At 41.8% G+C, this 18933-nt stretch overlaps 1 protein-coding gene across 1 annotated transcript in view; it reads left to right on the forward strand.

The window, feature by feature from the left end:
* The window catches only part of LOC132168723 (exportin-4 protein), a 51340-nt gene that overhangs the window by 9814 nt on the left and 22593 nt on the right, over positions 1-18933 (forward strand). The window contains exons 8-12 of the mRNA XM_059579749.2: positions 5003-5098; positions 5241-5477; positions 12134-12317; positions 18535-18646; positions 18758-18844. Coding sequence (XP_059435732.2) covers positions 5003-5098; positions 5241-5477; positions 12134-12317; positions 18535-18646; positions 18758-18844 — 716 coding nt within the window. The remainder of the gene's footprint in view (positions 1-5002; positions 5099-5240; positions 5478-12133; positions 12318-18534; positions 18647-18757; positions 18845-18933) is intronic.

Raw genomic sequence — 18933 nt, forward strand, 5'->3', positions numbered from 1 at the left:
TGGTTCTAAGAACAGAGTTGGCCATAACGGTGTCAATTTTGATTTTTAAAACTTAAGGAGTGAGCTGGAGTTTCTTAATGGGGAAGACCGTTTAATTAATAGGATTGATGTGGGCCTGGTCCTGATGGTTCTAAGAACAGAGTTGGCCCACTGTGGGCTGCTGTTACTGAGCTGGCCCACTGTGATTAACATACAGATTTTAAGGCTCTCCTAGTTTTATCTTGGCTTGTAAATAGGGAGCTTTGAAAACCGACTTGAGGAAAAGGATTTAGGTGTTTGGTAATGTTCAAAAGCATAAAAAGTTCCTTTTGGACGAACTCTGAGGTCTTGATGTTATTGCTGAAGGAAGAACCTTATCTAATGTTGAGAATTTGAGAAAGGCTAAGATTATTAATAACTTGGATTGACTATTCTAATAGAAGTGAGTTGGAGACAGAAATTGACAACACTTTGGTTGAGAGAGGGAGATAAGAATTCTAAACTTTTCCACTGTGTGGCTAATTTGAACTAATCAAACAACACCTTTGAATCTTTAGATTTTAATTGCTCGATATCTTTCAATATTACAAAAATAGAGCATATTCTGCAGTTTTATAGTTGTCTTTACTTTGAAAAGTTTAGTTGGTGGCCTAAATTATATGGTCTTCCTTTTGATTCTATTGGTGAAAAGGAGGCTATTTGGTTGGAGAAAGCTTTCAAGGATAGCGAAGTTTTCGAGGTAATGAAAGCTCTGAACAGTGATAAGGTCTCAGGCCTTGTAGGTTTATCTTTGGCTTTCTTTTTGACTTGTTGGGAGGTTCTCAAAGAAGATATTATGAATGTTTTTTGACTATCTCCATGCTGGATGTAAGTTTGAAAGAAACCTCCATGCTGGCTTTCAAGGCATCTGCACTTGCTTTCATCGGGTGGTTAATAACCTCTGACAAGGTCTTAGCTAGAGTCAGATCAGACGGCTGCAAAGGCAAGCTCAGACTGAAATCCAAAGGACTAGCAGCGTTGATCACCGTCATTGCCTTGGCAATCAGGCTATCGTCCATCTTTGCAAACTTAATATCCTTTAGTTTTCAGGTGTAGATCTTCAGAGATTTATGAATCGATAGTGTTGGGAAGGCCAGCACAGTCAGAACATCAAGACCATCGGCACGATTTGAAGCCAATACCTCCGGCAAGCTAGCATTGGACCCAAGACCTACCAACGAGAACTGTCCCTCCTCCGGAGAATCGTGCTAAACAAAACCGAAACTTGCCAAAGAAGGCCCAAAGTGCTGAACAACGGGTACTGAAGAAAACCCTTCCCGCTGGACATCACCGAAATCTTCAAACGCATTCTAAGCAACCGGTAGCAACACAGTAGCATTAGCCCTTGCCAAAGGAGACCCAAAGAGACAATTGACAGTCCTAGCAGAATCCAGAGTCATCCCTTCATGCTAGATTACGCAAGTTGTGGTCTCCACAACCATGACCACCTCTGGCACCTTCTCCAGTAGAGTAGAGTTCTGATTGGGAATAACAGAAATCATACCTGGAGCCCCCATCAAGGTTGCAGGCTTCTCCTCACGACCCAAACCCCGATTGGGTTTAAGTTTAACTTGAGACTTGGTCTTGGGCCTAAGCTTACACTTAGGAGCCCATGCTTGCCTTTTAACCCGCCCAACACAAATGGGCTTACGTGATGGCCCAATACCTGGAATGGAACCCAACACCACCAAACCTTCCAGAATTCTCCTCAAGGCCCAATCCACCTTAGCTTTTGCCTTTGTTAGAGATCCTTTCCACGCCCGAAGAGTATTCTTTATCTTACCCTTTCCATAGGACCTGCCAGCTATCGTTAGAATCATCAACTCAGCAAGTCTTTTTGCGTTGAGCAGAGAGCTCAACAGCTCCATCAACGCACTTCATGCCACCTCGCACAGAAGTCCCCTGTTGGGTGTCAGAAGGATTGCCCAACGGATCTCCAGATCGCACCGGTGAGGCCTCTTCGGTCACTGAGACTTTGGCCTCTTCTCTCAACACCTCCGCATACGATGGCACTCCCATGCCCACGCCAAGTCCAGCCTTCTTCTCAAATTTCTTCCCCACCGGAAAATGAGAACCAAATGACGGAGAACCAATCTTGGCTTTGAAAAAAGTCAACACCTTACTCAACTCCCCAGGAACACGTCTCCTTCCCTGCCCTTTGCCCCTTAGGAAGGAGAATAAGCCCTTTTCGACCTCCCTCTGCATAAACCGCCAGCTCCAAGAACCGCCGGTCCCTATTACTACGTCTCCGAACCAATAGAACCTTCAAATCCTCCTGGAAAGATTTAACAAAATCCTTAAGTTCAGGGTTTCGCAGTGCCACCTCCATCATTGAGACCAACCAGTCAATACACTAGGCACCCAACGACATTGAACTGTTCAGCATAGCCCCTCCTCCTTTCCTCCAGATGGGTCACCGACTCCCCTTCCAACACCGAATAGACAAAATTTTTTGCCTCCACGAAGAAGCACCTCTCTATCTCCACCTCGCCCGTCGCACCTCCACTCGCTGATCATATCGTCTTCAAAAAAATTGAGTCTTCTGAAGAAACCTCCATAGGCCAATAGCCTGTAGAGGCCACGTCACACACCGTAACTCTCCGACAAGAATGAGCACCGCTACACTCAGCATTAACACAAAAGAAATGACAAAGAATGCACCAAAATGACGACAACAGACAACAGGGAACAATCAAACCAATTCCCATAAGAAAATATTAATATTTAGTTTTATTTTCACTGAGATATGGAGATGTCCTTACTAGAGAATTAGCTGTATGCACACATCTCTTAGACTAGCCCCCCTTATTGCCAATGAATGCTTTGATAGTAGAATCATATTAGAGGAACCAGGTGTGCTCTTTAAATTAGACCTAGAGAAGGCTTATGATCATATTAATCGGGGTTTGTTGTTGTATATGTTAAGGAGATGTGGTTTTGCGGGAAAATGGTGAGTGAATAGCTCATTGTATTTCCACAGTGCGCTTCTCTGTTTTGACTAATGATCTCCCTTTGGCTTTTTTAACAATTCTCATGGCCTAAGGCAAGGGGGATCGTGTATCCCCTCTACTTTTTGTTGTTATTATGGAGTTGAGTAGATGGCATTCGCTAAGGTTAGATGGCATTCGCTAAGGTGAAAAAGGGACTCTTATCAGGTTTTTCGGTGGGGTTGAGGAATAATGATGAGTTCATATTGTCTCATCTCCTTTTTGCGAATGCCACATTGATCTTTTGTGAGGGAAATTCAGATCACCTTTGTTATATGCTTTGAAGCTTCCCCAGGTTTGAAAATTAACTTGGCGAAATCAGAGTTATTCCTTTTGGCGTTGTGGAGGATGTTGAACGCTTAACTTGTACCTTTGGTTGTGTGATTTCCTCATTGCCTATGAAGTATTTGGGTCTTCTATTGGGGACTCCTTTCAAGGCAAATCAATCTAGGATGGTATGATTGAAAAGATGGAATGTCATTTGGTTAGTTGGAAGCGGCTTTATAATCACTTTGATTAAAGGTACTCTATCTATTTCCCACTTTTTTTTTTGTCTGTTTTCCCGATCCAAGTTGGTGTTGCTAATCATATAGAGAAATTTCAATGGGATTTCTTGGGGGGCGGGGTTGGTGATCAATTCGAATTCTATCTAGTTAGTTTGCCAAAAATTTGCACCCTGATATCCTCAAGTGGTTTGAGGGTTAGGAATTTGCTTTTTCTTAACCGAGCTCTTTTGGGGAAGTCGTTATGCTGTTATGCCACAAAGAGAGAAGCTCTGTGCAATTGGTTGTGGATGTTATATATAAGAGCCTGCGGCAAAGGTGGTGTTCTAATGAGGTTAGTGGATCTTACAGTGTTGGAGTGTGGAATTATATTAGGAGGGGTTGGAGGGAATTCCTTAGATTTATTTGATTTGAGGTGAGTGATGGTGCTAAGATAAGATTTTGATGCCTGGTTGTGTCAGGGAGTTGTATGCTTCTTGGTGGGCGGGTGGCAAATCTCGTAGTGCTGTTGTGTGGAAGATGGTTCCTCTTTGCCTTATGTGGTGCATCTGGATTGAGAGAAATGCTAGATGTTTTGAGGACTCGTCTAGGAACATTGAGGACCTTGTCCACTTTTTCTTGTACACCCTTTTCACTTGGATTGCTAGCTGGCTAGTGCCTTTAGTGATCAGCTTCCCTGACTTTCTGTTTATGTTCTCTTCTTTTTTTTCTTCCTCTTAGTCATTCTCTTGTATACTCCATGTATACTAGGGTTGCGCCCCTTTGCACTTTTGTTTAATACATCTTTTTACTTATCAAAAAAAGATTTTGCCATGATATGTGGGGTGGGGATCAATTTTTGGAGGAAACTTTCTTGGAGTTGTTTAGCATATCGCTTCAAGGAGGCTTCAGTGGATGCAGATGATCAGTTCTCTAAAGATTCATAACAGTGGAACATCACCTTTATTAGATCAATGTAAGACTGGGAGATGGGTTCGATGACCTTGTTTTTTAACTTTTATATTCTTTTAGGTTGAGACGGGGTGGCGAAGATGCGATTTGTTGGATTCCTTTCAAAAGGCAGGTTTTTGAGGTTAAATCTTTTTAGAAGGCGCTAATTTCCCTCGATGGCTCTGCCTTTTCTTGGAAGAATATGTCTCTGTCAAAACTGGCATTCTTTGTTTGAATGACAGCTTTAGGGAAGAAAGAAACACATTATAGTGGTGGATTAGTGGTGATGGAACTAAAAGCCATTATGCTCAAATCTCTTTATGTTTGGATGACTGCTTACAATTGTTCTCATTTCTCTAATTTCTTAGAATTTTTTGATATGTGTTCTTCTGTTTCATAATTGGGTATTTCTCTTCTATACTTCAAGTGTACATAGGTTGCTCCTCTTTGTGCTTCTTTATGAGATTGGATTACTTGTAAAAATACGTTTTATATGCGTACTAGTTTTTGCTTCAGCTTATAGCATTTTACCAGATAAAGGAGTATGAATATATTTCTCTTCAGGTATCTGAATTTTCACCCTCTACTTCAAGTGCTATGGGCCTTCCTAGGGAGTTTCATGAGCAATGCCGGAGGTCATTAGAGATAGACAATTTGAAGGTTCTTTTCATTTTCTGTTTGCAATCCTCTATTTAGTTTTCCTTCCAGAATGAGCAGTTGTTAATACATGGACTTCTTTTTATGGTTCTCATTTGTTTCTTCTGACATTGGTCATTGTTGTTTTGATGCCATATAATAATAGATGTTCTACTGTTGGGCTCGAGATGCTGCTTTATGTGTCGCAAATAGGATAATTGAATCCAACTCTCTTGTACCCGAGGTTAAAGTTTGTAATGCTGCACTCCGTCTCATGCTTCAGATCCTGAACTGGGATTTTCGATACAACAACAATAGCACGAAAACCAGTATAAATGTTTTCTCTGCTGGAGCTAGGCATGATACTGATTCACTTAAGAGATTTGAGTGTACCTTAGTACAGGTAACGAGCTTTGTGTGTGTGTGATCAGTAGCAGGAAATCTTAAACTTAAGATGCTGATTGGAAGTAGTTATAAGAGATAGAAGAAATTATTTCTTTAAAGTTCTCCTTTAGTGATTAGTTTCTCTGATTTTTTTTTTCATTTCTCTCTCTCTTAGGCGCTCTCTGTTTATACTTCCCGTGTATGTGGGTTGCGCCCCTTTGCGCTTTTTATATCATTATTACTTATCAAAAAAAAAAGGGAGAAGAGTGTGGTTGTCATTCTAATAGATAGCATAATAAATTCCTGCTCCCCACTATCCTACATTTGCTTTCCAAAAATAAAAACCAACCTTACCAGTATAATTATAATCTAGTCTACTTCATATTATGTATCTGGGTTGCTTCTTTTGCGCCTTTTAATGATATTTGTTTATTTATAAAAGAAACAATGATATTTGATATTTTTTAGGAACACTTTGAAGCTTTGGTGAGAGTGCTGTGAGAGTGCTGTGAGTGCTGTGACGGCGCGTGAGGGCGCGTGTAGGGTGGTTGGAGCTAGTGTTAGTTTGTGTCATGGCTGGACCGAGGAGGTGGAAGGTGGAGTCCAAGGAGTTTGAGGTGTTGATCAAGGAAGGGGCATCAGGAGTGAGAATTTTTGAAAGGAGCTACAGAATCACAAGGTCCATCTTTCTTAAAAAGGATGAGTTAGCCTGGTTGGTGAAAGTAGCGGATGATTTGGTGGCAGTGAAGAGCTCTGAGGTATTCTGGGATCAATCTAGAGCTGGATACCCCAGAATTATTGCACAGAAGAGCTCAAATAGGCATGGATACTTCCTGACAGTGGAGGAATTCGATGGAAGAAAGAGATGCGGCTCAATCATCATCCCTGAAGGTCGACGTGGGTTTGGGTGGGATCGCTTCTTTAAAGAAATGCAAGCAGCTTCCTCTTTTCTTCGTGGTCATCGAGTGATCAGTGAATGCAGGGAGTTTAGGGGAGATAAGGGTGAAAAGGGGGACAATGACGTTAAGAACCAGAGAAGTTATGCCGAAACAGTGAGATTGCAGACGAAGGAATTCCAGAAAGGAGGTAGTTTCGGCCAGGTCCAGAGTCGGCGAGGACCTATGGAGCAGAAGGTTCAGAGCTATGGTAAGAACACGTTTGGTCCGAAGGCCAAAGTTTCGGCGATGGTTCAGGGAGGCTCTGGGGGGGTCCCGACGAAGTTTTTCTGGCCGGCGAAGTCTGTGCAAAACCAGGGAGCGAATGGACAGCTTGGGGCGAAGGACGAAGGGTGCGTGGAGGTCTCGTCTTCAGCTCCGGCGAGAGTTACAGCAAGGTCGGCGGAACAGATGGTAGCGTTGTCAGGTTCTGATTGCGTGAAGGGACGGGAGGGGATGGGGCACCATGCTGGGCAGGTAGGCATCGAGCTCCTCAACGTGAAGGAACTGCTGAAACGTCTGAAGAGGGAATGTGACGTGGGGATGACCAGGATTGATAGGGTGTTTAAACAGATGGAGCTTAATGGGCTTGGGCCAGATAATAAGACTTGTGGTGGTCTGGGGAAGACAGAAGTGAAAGGGAAGAAGAAAACTGGAACGGGAGGAACAAGTAGACTGAAGGTCAGGAAGAAAATGATTTTTAAGCCCAAAGGAGTCGTGGGCTCAGGCTCTAGCCCACTTAAAACTGGACCAAGCTATCCAGTAGCGGCATCCTCGGAGGTCCTTAAGGTAAACCCGAGAGACCCGCATCTTCCCATGGATACTCCGGTGACTTTCTCAGGCGGAGGGGGGAATGGGTCAGCGACAGGAGGGATTCCCAGGGAGATAAGCGGCAAGTCTGTGGGGGGTGCTGGTATTTTCCGGGCAGAAGAGCGAACCATAGAGTTGGAGCCCGTAAGTCCGGTGAAGAATACCCAGTCCTCCGGCAACGAGTCAACCTTGTTAACATATAGGAGGAGGAAGAATGGGCCGCAGAGAGGGGATGAGACATTGGTGGGTCCACTAGGACCCTCAACTGCGACGTCTGGACAGTTTAAGGGGCCCATGGGCCTGTCGCCGGAAAAAACTCAGAGGGTGCCGGAGACCCTTCCGTCGTCGGAGGAACTCCAGAAGGCGCCGGAGAGGCCTAGGGAGACCGGAGAGGCTGGGGAAGGTATGTGTTGGGCCAACCGTCAGCTTCTGAGGGGGAGTCCCTCTTGCCGGAAGTCTGGGATGGCTGTGGGGGAATGGGTTCAGCAGGATTGTCGGGGGGTGGAAGAGAGTTTGGGCCCATTGACTCAATTTGGGCAAAAAAGACTGGATCGATCATCGGTTTTGGAGTTTTTTGAGTCTGATTCAGGCATGGATGGGGACAAAGTTGCTGAAGCTGCAGTTTTGGAGGAGTTAGGGTCAGACTCGATCTCATCCAGCTGGGTAGTTGGAAAATGCCTCAAATTTTGCCCAAAAATTGGTGTTTCCGATGAGGGGAAAAAGGAGGAATTGGAGGCATTATTCAATGCTATAGAAGCTTCTAGAATGCAGTACAATTCGGATTTGGGAGGTGCTTCTGCCTGTGTTCCTGCACTCAAAGGACTTGAAGAGATTGAGGAAGATGAGAGGGGTCGTTTTGGTGGATCATGAAGCTTAATATAGTAGTTTGGAATGTGAGAGGGTTGAATGCCCTCAAAAAAAGATTGCGCATTAGGGGTCTTTTAAAGGAATGGAAAGTAGATGTAGTGTGTTTGATTGAGACGAAGATGGAGACCATCTCCAGAGAGGTGATTCATAGTCTTTGGGGAGGTCAGCATGTGGGGTGGAAGTATAAAGGTTCTAACGGTGCGTCGGGGGGGATGCAAATGATGTGGGATAGGAGGGTAGTGGAGTGTAAGGAGGAGTGTGTGGGACATTTCACTTTGGCGTGCTCCTTTCAAAATGTAGAGGATAGATGGGTTTGGGCGTTTGGGGGAGTGTATGGGCCGAATGAGGATTTGGAGAGAAGGGCTCTTTGGGAAGAATTGGCTGGTTTGATGAGGGTGTGGGAGGTCCCTTGGTGTTTGGGCGGGGATTTTAACAGTGTTCGCTTTCCCAGTGAGCGCACCAATGGTTCTTATTTCTCTTCGGGCATGATGGATTTCTCAGACTTCATCTCAGAGAATAATATGGTGGATATTCCGATGGTGGGGGGTCAATTTACTTGGTCCAATAATCAAGAAGATGAGAGTTGGTCGAGGATTGATCGGTTCTTGCTTTCTTCGGATTGGGAGGACCACTACCCAACAGTATCACAAAGGAGACTTCAACGCCTGCTCTCGGATCACTTTCCTTTATTATTGGACTGTGGGACTCCTTGTGGAGGTAAGAAGAGTTTTAAATTTGAAAATATGTGGCTTAAGGCAGAGGGCTTCGTTGATAAGGTTGCTTCTTGGTGGGGGTCATATTCGTTTGAGGGTTTGCCTAGTTTTGTGCTAGCTAATAAACTAAAAGCCCTTAAAGTGGACTTGAAAAAGTGGAATGAGGAGGTCTTTGGGGATATTGGGAGGAAAAAAAAGGAGTTGTTGGGAGATATCCAGGAGCTGGATGAGCTGGCAGAATCGAGAGGTTTAGATCAGGAGGAGAAAATCCGGAAGGTGGACAAGTTGAAAGATTTGGAGAATACATTGTTATGTGAAGAAATTCATTGGCGCCAAAAATCGAGAGCTTTGTGGCTCAAGGAGGGGGATCGAAATACTCGTTTTTTCCACAAGATGGCTAACTCTCATCGAAGGTACAATAGTGTGGAAGTGCTTCGTATTAATGGCGTGTTATCAGGTGATCCAGTTGAGGTGAAAGATCACATAGTGCAGTTTTACCAAAGCCTTTATTCGGAACAAAGCACTTGGCGCCCTAGAATGGATAACCAGCAGTTTTTGACCATCGAAGAGGAGGATAGTAGGTGGTTAGAAAGAGATTTTGAGGAAAAGGAGGTTTGGGAGGTGGTAAAAGGCATGGATGGTGATAAGGCTCCGGGCCCAGATGGCTTTTCCATGGCTTTTTTTCAAGCTTGCTGGGGTGTTATTAAACAAGACGTTATGGCGGTTTTTGCAGAGTTCTATCGTAGGCGTCAATTGGTGAAGAGCTTGAATGCAACTTTTATTTCCTTGATTCCGAAGAAGGCGGATGCGGTGGAGATGAAGGACTTTCGGCCCATTAGCCTGGTGGGAGGAGTGTATAAGATTGTGTCTAAGGTTCTTGCCAATAGGATGAAAACCGTTTTGGGTAAGGTCATCTCCTATTCTCAAAACGCTTTTATTGGGGGTCGGCAAATCCTAGATTCCGTTCTCATTGCAAATGAATGTGTGGATAGTCGTATGAAATCAGGGGTGCCAGGTGTTCTTTGTAAATTGGACTTGGAAAAGGCCTATGACCATGTAAATTGGGACTTTGTTCTGTATTTGCTGCATAGATGTGGGTTTGGCGAGAGGTGGAGGGCTTGGATAGAGTGGTGTATCAAGACGGTAAGATTCTCCATTCTTGTGAATGGTTCTCCGGAAGGGTTCTTTAATAGTTCGAGGGGAATCCGGCAAGGGGATCCTCTCTCACCGTTATTGTTTGTCTTGGTCATGGAGGCTTTGAGTAAGATGGTGAATGCAACGGTTGACCAAGGCCTTTTGAAGGGTTTCTCGGTGGGAAATAGGGTCTTGTCGGAGTTGATGGTCTCCCACTCTTTATTTGCGGATGATACTTTGATTTTTTGTGAAGACTCTATCGAGCAAATCCGGTATGTTCGTCTCATTCTCTTATGTTTTGAAGCTGTTTCTGGTTTGAGAGTGAATCTGGGAAAATCAAAGATTGTGGCCATTGGTGAGGTGGAGAACATTGGGGTTTTAGCTAACATCCTTGGGTGTAGTGTTGCCGATTTGCCTATGAAGTATTTGGGTCTCCCTCTAGGGGCGTCGTACAAGGATACGGCTATGTGGAATGAAGTGATCGAAAAGATGGAGCGTCAGTTGGCAGGTTGGAAGAGAATGTATCTTTCTAAAGGAGGCCGCTTAACCCTCATTAAGAGCACTTTGGCTAATCTTCCGACTTACTTTTTGTCTCTGTTTCCGATTCCGGCAAGTGTAGCTAAAAGGATTGAGAAAGTCCAAAGAGATTTCTTATGGGGAGGAATTGGGGATGAGCCCAAGTTGCATCTTGTAAGTTGGAACCAAGTTTGCAGCCCGCTTCGCTATGGGGGTCTTGGTATTCGGAAGTTGCACCAGTTTAATCAAGCTCTTTTGGGGAAATGGCTTTGGAGATACGCAAATGAGAATGGGGCTCTTTGGTGTAAGGTGATCGAAGCTAAGTATGAAGACCAAGAAGGTGGGTGGTGCACGAAGGATGCTTCGGGCTCTCATGGTGTGGGTCTTTGGAAGCATATTCGGAATGGGTGGAATTCCTTTGCCAAAGGTATTCGGTTTGAGGTGGGGGAGGGATCGAAAGTTCGTTTCTGGCATGATATTTGGTGTGGGGACAATTCTTTGAAGCAAGCTTTCCCGTCCTTATTCAATATCGCCAGACACAAAGATGCTTGGGTGAAGGATAATTTTATTGGGAGGAATGGGGTTGTGGAGTGGAATGTCATTTTCATACGATCGGTCCAAGATTGGGAGGTGGATTTGGTTTCTCCTTTCTTTGAGCGGTTGTATTCTTGCAAGGTTTCTTTAGGCAGTGTAGATCGTATTTGTTGGTCTTCGTCCAAGCAAGGCAAGTTCGAGGTTAAGTCGTTCTACAAGGCCTTGACCTTTTCTAGTAAAGAGGAGTTTCCTTGGAAGAGCATCTGGCGTACTAAGGCGCCTCAGCGGGTGGCTTTTTTCGGGTGGACTGCAGCCCTAGGGAAAATTTTGACTCATGATACGTTGCGCAAGAGGAATATAGTGGTAGTGGAGTGGTGTTGCATGTGTAAGAAGAACGGAGAGTCAGTCGATCATCTTCTTCTTCACTGTGAGCTTGCAAGTGCTCTTTGGCACATGATTTTTCAGAGGTTTGGGTTGCATTGGGTCATGCCTTGCCGGGTGAGGGACTTGTTTGCTATTTGGTGGGCGGGAGGACGAGCTCGAAGTGCGGTGGTGTGGAAGATGATTCCTCTATGTCTTATGTGGTGTATTTGGAATGAAAGAAATGCTAGATGTTTTGATAATTCCACTAGGACCATAGAGGAATTGATTCATTTTTTCTTCTTTACTCTTTACTCTTGGACGGCCGCTTGGCTTACTCCTCTAGTGATTAGTTTCTCTGAGTTTCTTTTTCATTTTTCTCCCTCCTAGGCGCTCTCTGTGTATACTTCCCGTGTATATGGGTTGCGCCCCTCTGCGCTTTTTTTATATATCATCATTACTTATCAAAAAAAAAAAAAACAATGTAATAATCTAGAAGTAAGATCTCAGCCTTACACCTTAAAAAATAAGCTTTTGTTTTCTCAAAATAAGTGTATTTAGTGTTTGTTTCTTTGAAAACATAGAACACTTTTCAAAAATTTTACCAAACAGTTTTCTTAACTGGACCCTACAGACAATGTTTTTCAAATGTGGACCCACCGAAAACACTTCTCAACTTTCTATTACATTAATAACCTTTTCAAACCAAAACACAAAAAACACTTAACAAACATAGCATAGAATTTTGAACTCTTTACATTTTAGTCATTTACATTCTCTGGGTTCTCTTTTTATGCTGCTTGTAGCCTGGTCCTGCTTGGCGTGACATTTTGATTTCAAGTGGCCATATTGGGTGGCTCCTGAGCTTATATGCAGCACTCCGACATAAGTTTTCCTGTGAAGGTTACTGGCTTGACTGCCCTATTGCGGTCTCTGCTCGAAAGTTGATTGTACAGTTCTGCTCGTTGACAGGAACCATTTTTCTTTCTGGTACGCCTACTCACGTACTTTGTTTATTCATTTTTTAAGAATAGGAGCTTGTGGTTGATGTACTTGTAGTGCCCTTATCCTTTTCTGATTGAATCTGTCAAAAGCTTGCTTTTGTTGACTTAATCACTATGGGTTGTCCATAATAAATTTTGTCAAGAATTATTATAAATGCTAATATTTGTGTCTTGCTGCTCATTTATATGAGTTCATACTAAGGCACACTAATTTTAATAGATTTTAGAAGAATCAACTCATTTATAAACCTTTTCTTTAGTAAAATATTAATTTTTTCTCCTGCTAATGTGCCTCGTGAGGTGCCATGTTAATTGTTAAATCACCTTATTGTTGATGTGGTGAGTTTCGATGGGGTTTAATCTAATACTCCTGATGACAAAGAGGGGTTAAATTTTAAACTTTAATGAGAATTCCAACCCTGCTAAACATGTTAATTATGATGGGAACATTGACATGTGTAAAAGATAGACAGAATTTTCCAGAGAATGAGTGTGTATTTTGTATAAAAATAAAGCCTTGAAAGACGACTCGTAGAAATGGAAGTAGCTTTGGGGATTTAGGGGTTTGGAGGGGTAGGCTGCCTGATGAGATTTAGATTTTGGACACAGAGGAGAGGGCTTCATATTTATCTCAAGACGAATGGTGTGGAAGGAACTCAAGTGATTTGAAAACGTTATTTCAAATGCAGACTTGTTAGTGGCAGAAATTGAGGTTGGGTTGGCTTTCATAGGGTGATAACAACATCAAGTTTTTGCATAAGCTTAGGCGTTCCCATAGAAGAGCGAAGTTTGTTGGGAATGTTCAATCTGATGGTGTTTGTTTTGAAGGAAAGAGGTGAAGGAAGACATAATTTGGTTTCATGAGAATCTTTATTCCTTTTTCAGCCATTAGGGAGTAGGGAGTGGCTAGAGGGTCCGTTTGAAGATAAGGTAGTTGTTAGGACTGCAGAGATTAATGGGGATAAGGCCCTATTTCTAGATCTAGTTACCATGGCCTTTTTCCAAACTTGTGTATTGATGGTGGAGGAAGATATCATGTATTCCTTTTTTTTTTTTTTAAAAAAAAAAAAATGTTCCCTGGTTATTGTACACATAAAAAGTGTCTAGATGCTTCTTTTGTTATTCATGTGCCAAAGGAAGTAGAAAATGTTCCTTGGAATCCTGTCAGACCATTTTCCTTTGATATTGGACTGTGGTGTTTCGGATAGGGATTGTAGGTATTTAAGTTTGAAAATATGTGGCTGAAAACATAGGGTTTTGTGGAGCAGGTGAAGACATGGTGGATGTCCTATATTTTTCAAGGATCTCCTTGTTATGTGCTGGTGTGTAAGTTGAAAGCCTTGAAATTGGATTTGAAGAAATGGAATGAGGAGGTTTTTTGGCAATGTAGGGAAACAAAAGAAGGATCTTTTGGATAGTATCCGGGAGCTGGATATTATTGCAAAGGGAAGACCTTTAACCGAGGGAGGAAGATATTTCCAAGGAATTGAAGAGATTTATTCTTCTTCAAGAGCTATGTTGTTGAGAAAGGGGATAAAAACACCAAATCTTTCTGCCGAGTGGCAAATTCACATCAAAGAAATGACTTTTTTTTTTTTGATAAGTAATGATGATATAAAAAGCGCAAAGGGGCGCAACCCATATATACGGGAAGTATAAACAGAGAGCGCCTATGAGGGAGAGAAATGAAAAAGAAAATCAGAGAAACTAATCACTAAAAGAGCTAGCCAAGCGGCCGTCCAAGAGTAAAGAGTAAATAAGAAAAATGAGTCAATTCCTCTATGGTCCTAGTGGAATTTTCAAAACATCTAGTTATTAACAGCTCTATAGTCATCAAAGAAATAACTCTCTGGATTCTATAGTTATTAATAGGTCTATGTCTTCTGATTCTACAGAAATAAGGGAACATATGGTGCAATTCTATAATCGGTTGTATTTTGAACTGTTTAGTTGGTGGCCGAAATTGGATGACCTTCTATTCCTATCCATTGATGCATATGAGAGAAATTGGTTGGAAAGAGATTTTGAGGAGCATGAAGTGTGTGGGAGGTGGTGAGGGATTTGCATTAATACTCTTTCATAGTCGTGGGAAGTTTTAAAAAGTATTAATGCAACTTTTATGTCTCTTATCCCAAAGAAGGCCAATGATGTGGACATTAAGGATTTTCTTTTTATTAGTTCAATGAGTGGTGTTTATAAAATTATTTCTAAGGTCCTGGCGAATAGGCTAAAATTGGTTTTTGGGAAAGATTATTTCAAGGTCTCAAAATGTGTTCATCAAAGCTAGACAAATTCTGGATTCAGTTTGATTAGATATGGGGAACCTGGAGTGTTGTGTAAGTTGGACTTGGAGAAAGCTTATGATCATGTTAATTTGGAGTTTTTGATATATATGTTGAAGAGATGTGGCTTTGGAGGAATGGAGAAATTGATAGCACATTGTATTTCTGTGGTGCAATTTCCCGTCTTGATTTTTTAGTAGTTCTTGTGGATTGAGATAGAGGGATCCACTATCGCCATTATCGTTTGTGGTTGTTTTGGAGGCGCTGGGTAAGATTATGTCTGCTACAGTGAATATGGGACTCTTACTAGGATTTTCAGTGGGGTCGAGGAATAAGGAAGAGCTATTAGTGTCTCATTTCTTGTTTATAGATACGTTCTTGTGGATTGAGATAGAGGGATCCACTATTGCTGTTATCGTTTGTGGTTGTTTTGGAGGCGTTGGGTAAGATAATGTCTACTACAGTGAATATGGGACTCTTATTAGGATTTTCAGTGGGGTTGAGGAATAAGGAAGAGCTGTTAGTGTCTCATTTATTGTTTATAGATACTGTGATTTTTTTGTGAGGCAACTTGTGAAAAACTGTGTCATCCGCAATGTCTATTCTTATGTTTTGAAGCTATTTCGAGGTTGAAGATTAGTTTGGCAAAATCAGAGCTACTTCCTGTTGCCGATGTGGATGATGTTGAAAGTTTGGCTCATATTGTTGGTTGTAGAGTAACTTTGGGTCTGCCATTGGGAGCTTCTTACAATGCTACATCTATTTGGTAATGGCATTATTGAAACTGGAACATCATTTAGCTGGTTGGAAGAGGTTTTATTTATCTAGGGGAGGTAGATTGACTTTGATAAAAAGCACTCTTTTCAATTGCCTACTTATTATTTGTCTCTTTTTCCGATTACAGTGGGCATGGCTAATTGGCTTGAAAAACTTCAAAGGGATTTTTTATGGGGTGGAATTGGTGATGGGTTTATGTTCCATTTATTGAATTAGTCGAGAATTTGTACTCCGATGAAATCAAGTGGTTTGGGGGTTAGAAACCTGATTCATGGCGTTAGCTATGGAGATGGAGGCATTAGCTACGGAGAATTTGTAGAGATCGGTGGTGGAAAATAAATATGATAACTTAAGGAGAGATTGGTCTTCTAAGGAGGTAGTGGGGCCATTCAAGGTGGGAGTGTAAAAATATATAAAGAGAGGGTGGGGAGTTTTTTTCAAAATTTGTTGGATATGAGGTGGGATATAGATCAAAGGTCAAGTTTTGGTATGATGTGTAGTATAGGGAACAGCCCCTAAAGATATCTTATCCAGAATTGTTTAGTACTGCAAGTTGTAAAGAAGCATGGGTGTGGATCATATGCAGTTTCGAAATGGAAATCTTCAATGGGATATATTTTTTACTAGATCCCTACATGATTGGGAGGTGGATTTGGTCTCTTCTTTCTTTGAGACATTGTATTCTTTAAGAGTACGGCAATGAGGTGCTGATAGAATGCTGGATCCCATCCAAAAGGAGTAAGTTTGAAGTGTGGTCATATTATCATTGTCATCCATACCTATCCATTCACCTTTTCCTTGGAAGAGTATTTGGAGAGTTAAAGCTCTTTTGAGAGTGGCGTTATTTGTGTGGAAGGCAGGCCTTAGGGAAAATATTGACTCTGGATAATCCGAGGAAGAGACACGTCATAATGGTGGATTGGTGTCATATGTGCAAAAGGAGTGAGGAGTCCATTGATCACCTTCTTCTTCATTGTGAAGTAGTAGGAGAATTATGTTGTTCGCTTTTCAATCGTTTGGTATTATTTGAGTTATGCCTACAAGGGTGAGAGAGTTGTTGCTGAGTTGGGGAGGTCAAGTGGGACATCGTAACATTTCAGAAGTTTGGAGGTTGGCTCCTTTGTATTTAATGTGGTGTATTTGGAGAGACTGCGGTCTCTCCAATTCCCTTTACACATGGATAGCAACTCATAATAGTTTGTTTTGTTTTTTAATCTTTTGGACTTGTGTTCTTCTTTTTCTCCGTTTGGGTTTCTCTTGGTATACTTCCTTTGTATTAAGGTTGCGCTCTCTGCGCTTGTCTAATGAGATTGAATTACTTTTCAAAAAAAAAAGGAGAGAATTTTTGCTTGTTAGTTTAGGGGGTAGTGTTTCTGAACTTTTGGCTATGGCATTTGCATTTCAACAGTTGATTCTCGATTTTACTCATCATTAGTCCTGGCTTCTTCTAAGTTCCAGAGGTTTGAGGCTACAGATGAATCATCACCGCTTCTCTTCATTTAGACTATGGAGATCCCTAGTAGGATAATAACAAGATACTTGAGGGTGGGCACCTTGTTGGTTTTCAGTTGTGGGTGGGGATGGTGGAGTGATGGAGATCTCCTACTAGTTTGTAGATGATACCATGTTCTTATATGAACCTGACTGATCGTTGTATATGGGCAAGCAGAATAAGGCACCATGATATTCTATCCAATTGATAAGCCCACACAGTTTTGCAACAGACAACTAAAATAAAGCCCCCAAAACAGTCTTCAGAATACTCAAAACGCACTCCCAAGACACTATAATTTACACTTAGAATATCTAAAAGTTAATTGAAAGAAATCCAGAAAAATTGGAACTCCAAAATGGTACAACTTTTTAGAAGTCTAACTGGATCAAAACAACTCTATGATGCCTTCAAAAGTAGCCAAAAATGTTGCTAACAGAGCGGAAGTTGCATTAAAGCTGTGCCAAGGTTCTTCCCATGCACGGTGAAGCCTAAGCTTTGAGGGCATCTATGGTTGTGGCAGGAAAAAGAAGTATGGAAACGCTGAGATATCCACAAATTCCTCTTCGCTCTCAAACTTCAAGGCTCCCTCTCGATGCAGTACCCGAAACAGTCCATCTTTTCCAAAGAAATCCGACAGCTTGGTCTGCGTGACGATGATGACATTTGCCAATGTGCCATTGTTTCTTTACTAGGATCACCATTTATTGCTAATGCCTGCATCCCATTATTTCTAAAATATGCCCTCATGGCACACCCAGAATGTTGGGCCATAAATTGCAGTGGAGAAGAATTAAATCTTCCAAAGCATGCGCTTACGTAATAATATGAACTAATTTTGCTACAATTGATCATGGTTGCAATGCCACCTCCACCCCTCAGTCATCTAGCAGATTTTTCGTCTGCTTGAAGGACACCATCTCAGGCCTCCTTCTGAGTTCTATGCCTGCTAGCGCAAAGATACTGCCCAGCCACTACATAAGGGTATCTCTACTCTCCCAACTTAGCAAATGAGCATATTTGGTCTATGAACTGGGGATGAGGGAAAGGAGAGAGAAGAGAAGGGACGCATCTAAAAAAGATGCTAAGTCAGATAGCAAGTTGTGTTTCCAGTGGTAGATGGGTGAGTAACACGTAAGAACCTGTCCTTGGGAGGGAACAATAGCTGGAAATAGTTGCTAATAGTCTGTAGAAGGATGATCAAAAAGAATAATTGGCAGGAATTGAATAACAGTACTTTCGATGTTGTTGAACTTCTGGGGATGACCTTAATTGGAAGGCTACGTAAGGCAGAATCCTACTTTTTTAGATTTTCTATAGCTTTTTCATTTTTAGATTGTCAGTTCCAGGTGGATGCTTTGTTGTCTTTCCTATGAATTGAGGTTGCATGATCATCAAATAGGCCGAGGGCAACATTCAATTTATGATTAGAGTATTTGCTGGAATCTCTGTTACTTATCAAAAAAAAAAAAAATTTGCTGGAATCTCTTTTATGTGGATATAGTTTTAAGGTTAATTGACTAATTCTCTGATATCGCTGAAGTTTATGTATCACTGATAAAAGATCTGTTTTTGTTTAAAATTTTCATTGAATAGATATTCGTGATTGTGTAAAATATATGTTTTAGTGATTAAGCCGTTTATTGTTGTAGATGATGGGCAAATGCACAAACATCATTTGCTGCAGCTGCTCTCTGGGATACTAGACTGGATAGACCCCCCTGATGTTGTTTCAAAATTGATTGAATGTGGAAAGAGTGAAAGGTCATATCTTTGTAAATCAACCTTTTTTTCATCCATATAAATCTGTATAAGTGCATCCTAGCAAACTGTCATGTTAATTCTTTTGCTTTTTTGTTTTTTTGTTTTTCTCAGTGAGATGCTTGATGGTTGCCGTGCACTGTTATCTATTGCAAATGTAACAACTCCCTTTGTGTTTGATCAGCTCTTGAAATCGATAAGGTTAGTAACAGAGTAGAAGATTTTTGCAATTCATAGTTTTTTATGTATCATTCTTTTAGAGGCTATTCATATGGTGGGGCTTGCATCTT

This window comes from Corylus avellana, chromosome 1 (genome assembly GCF_965113065.1).
Source record: "Corylus avellana chromosome 1, dhCorAvel1.hap1.2, whole genome shotgun sequence".
Taxonomy (NCBI): domain Eukaryota; kingdom Viridiplantae; phylum Streptophyta; class Magnoliopsida; order Fagales; family Betulaceae; genus Corylus; species Corylus avellana.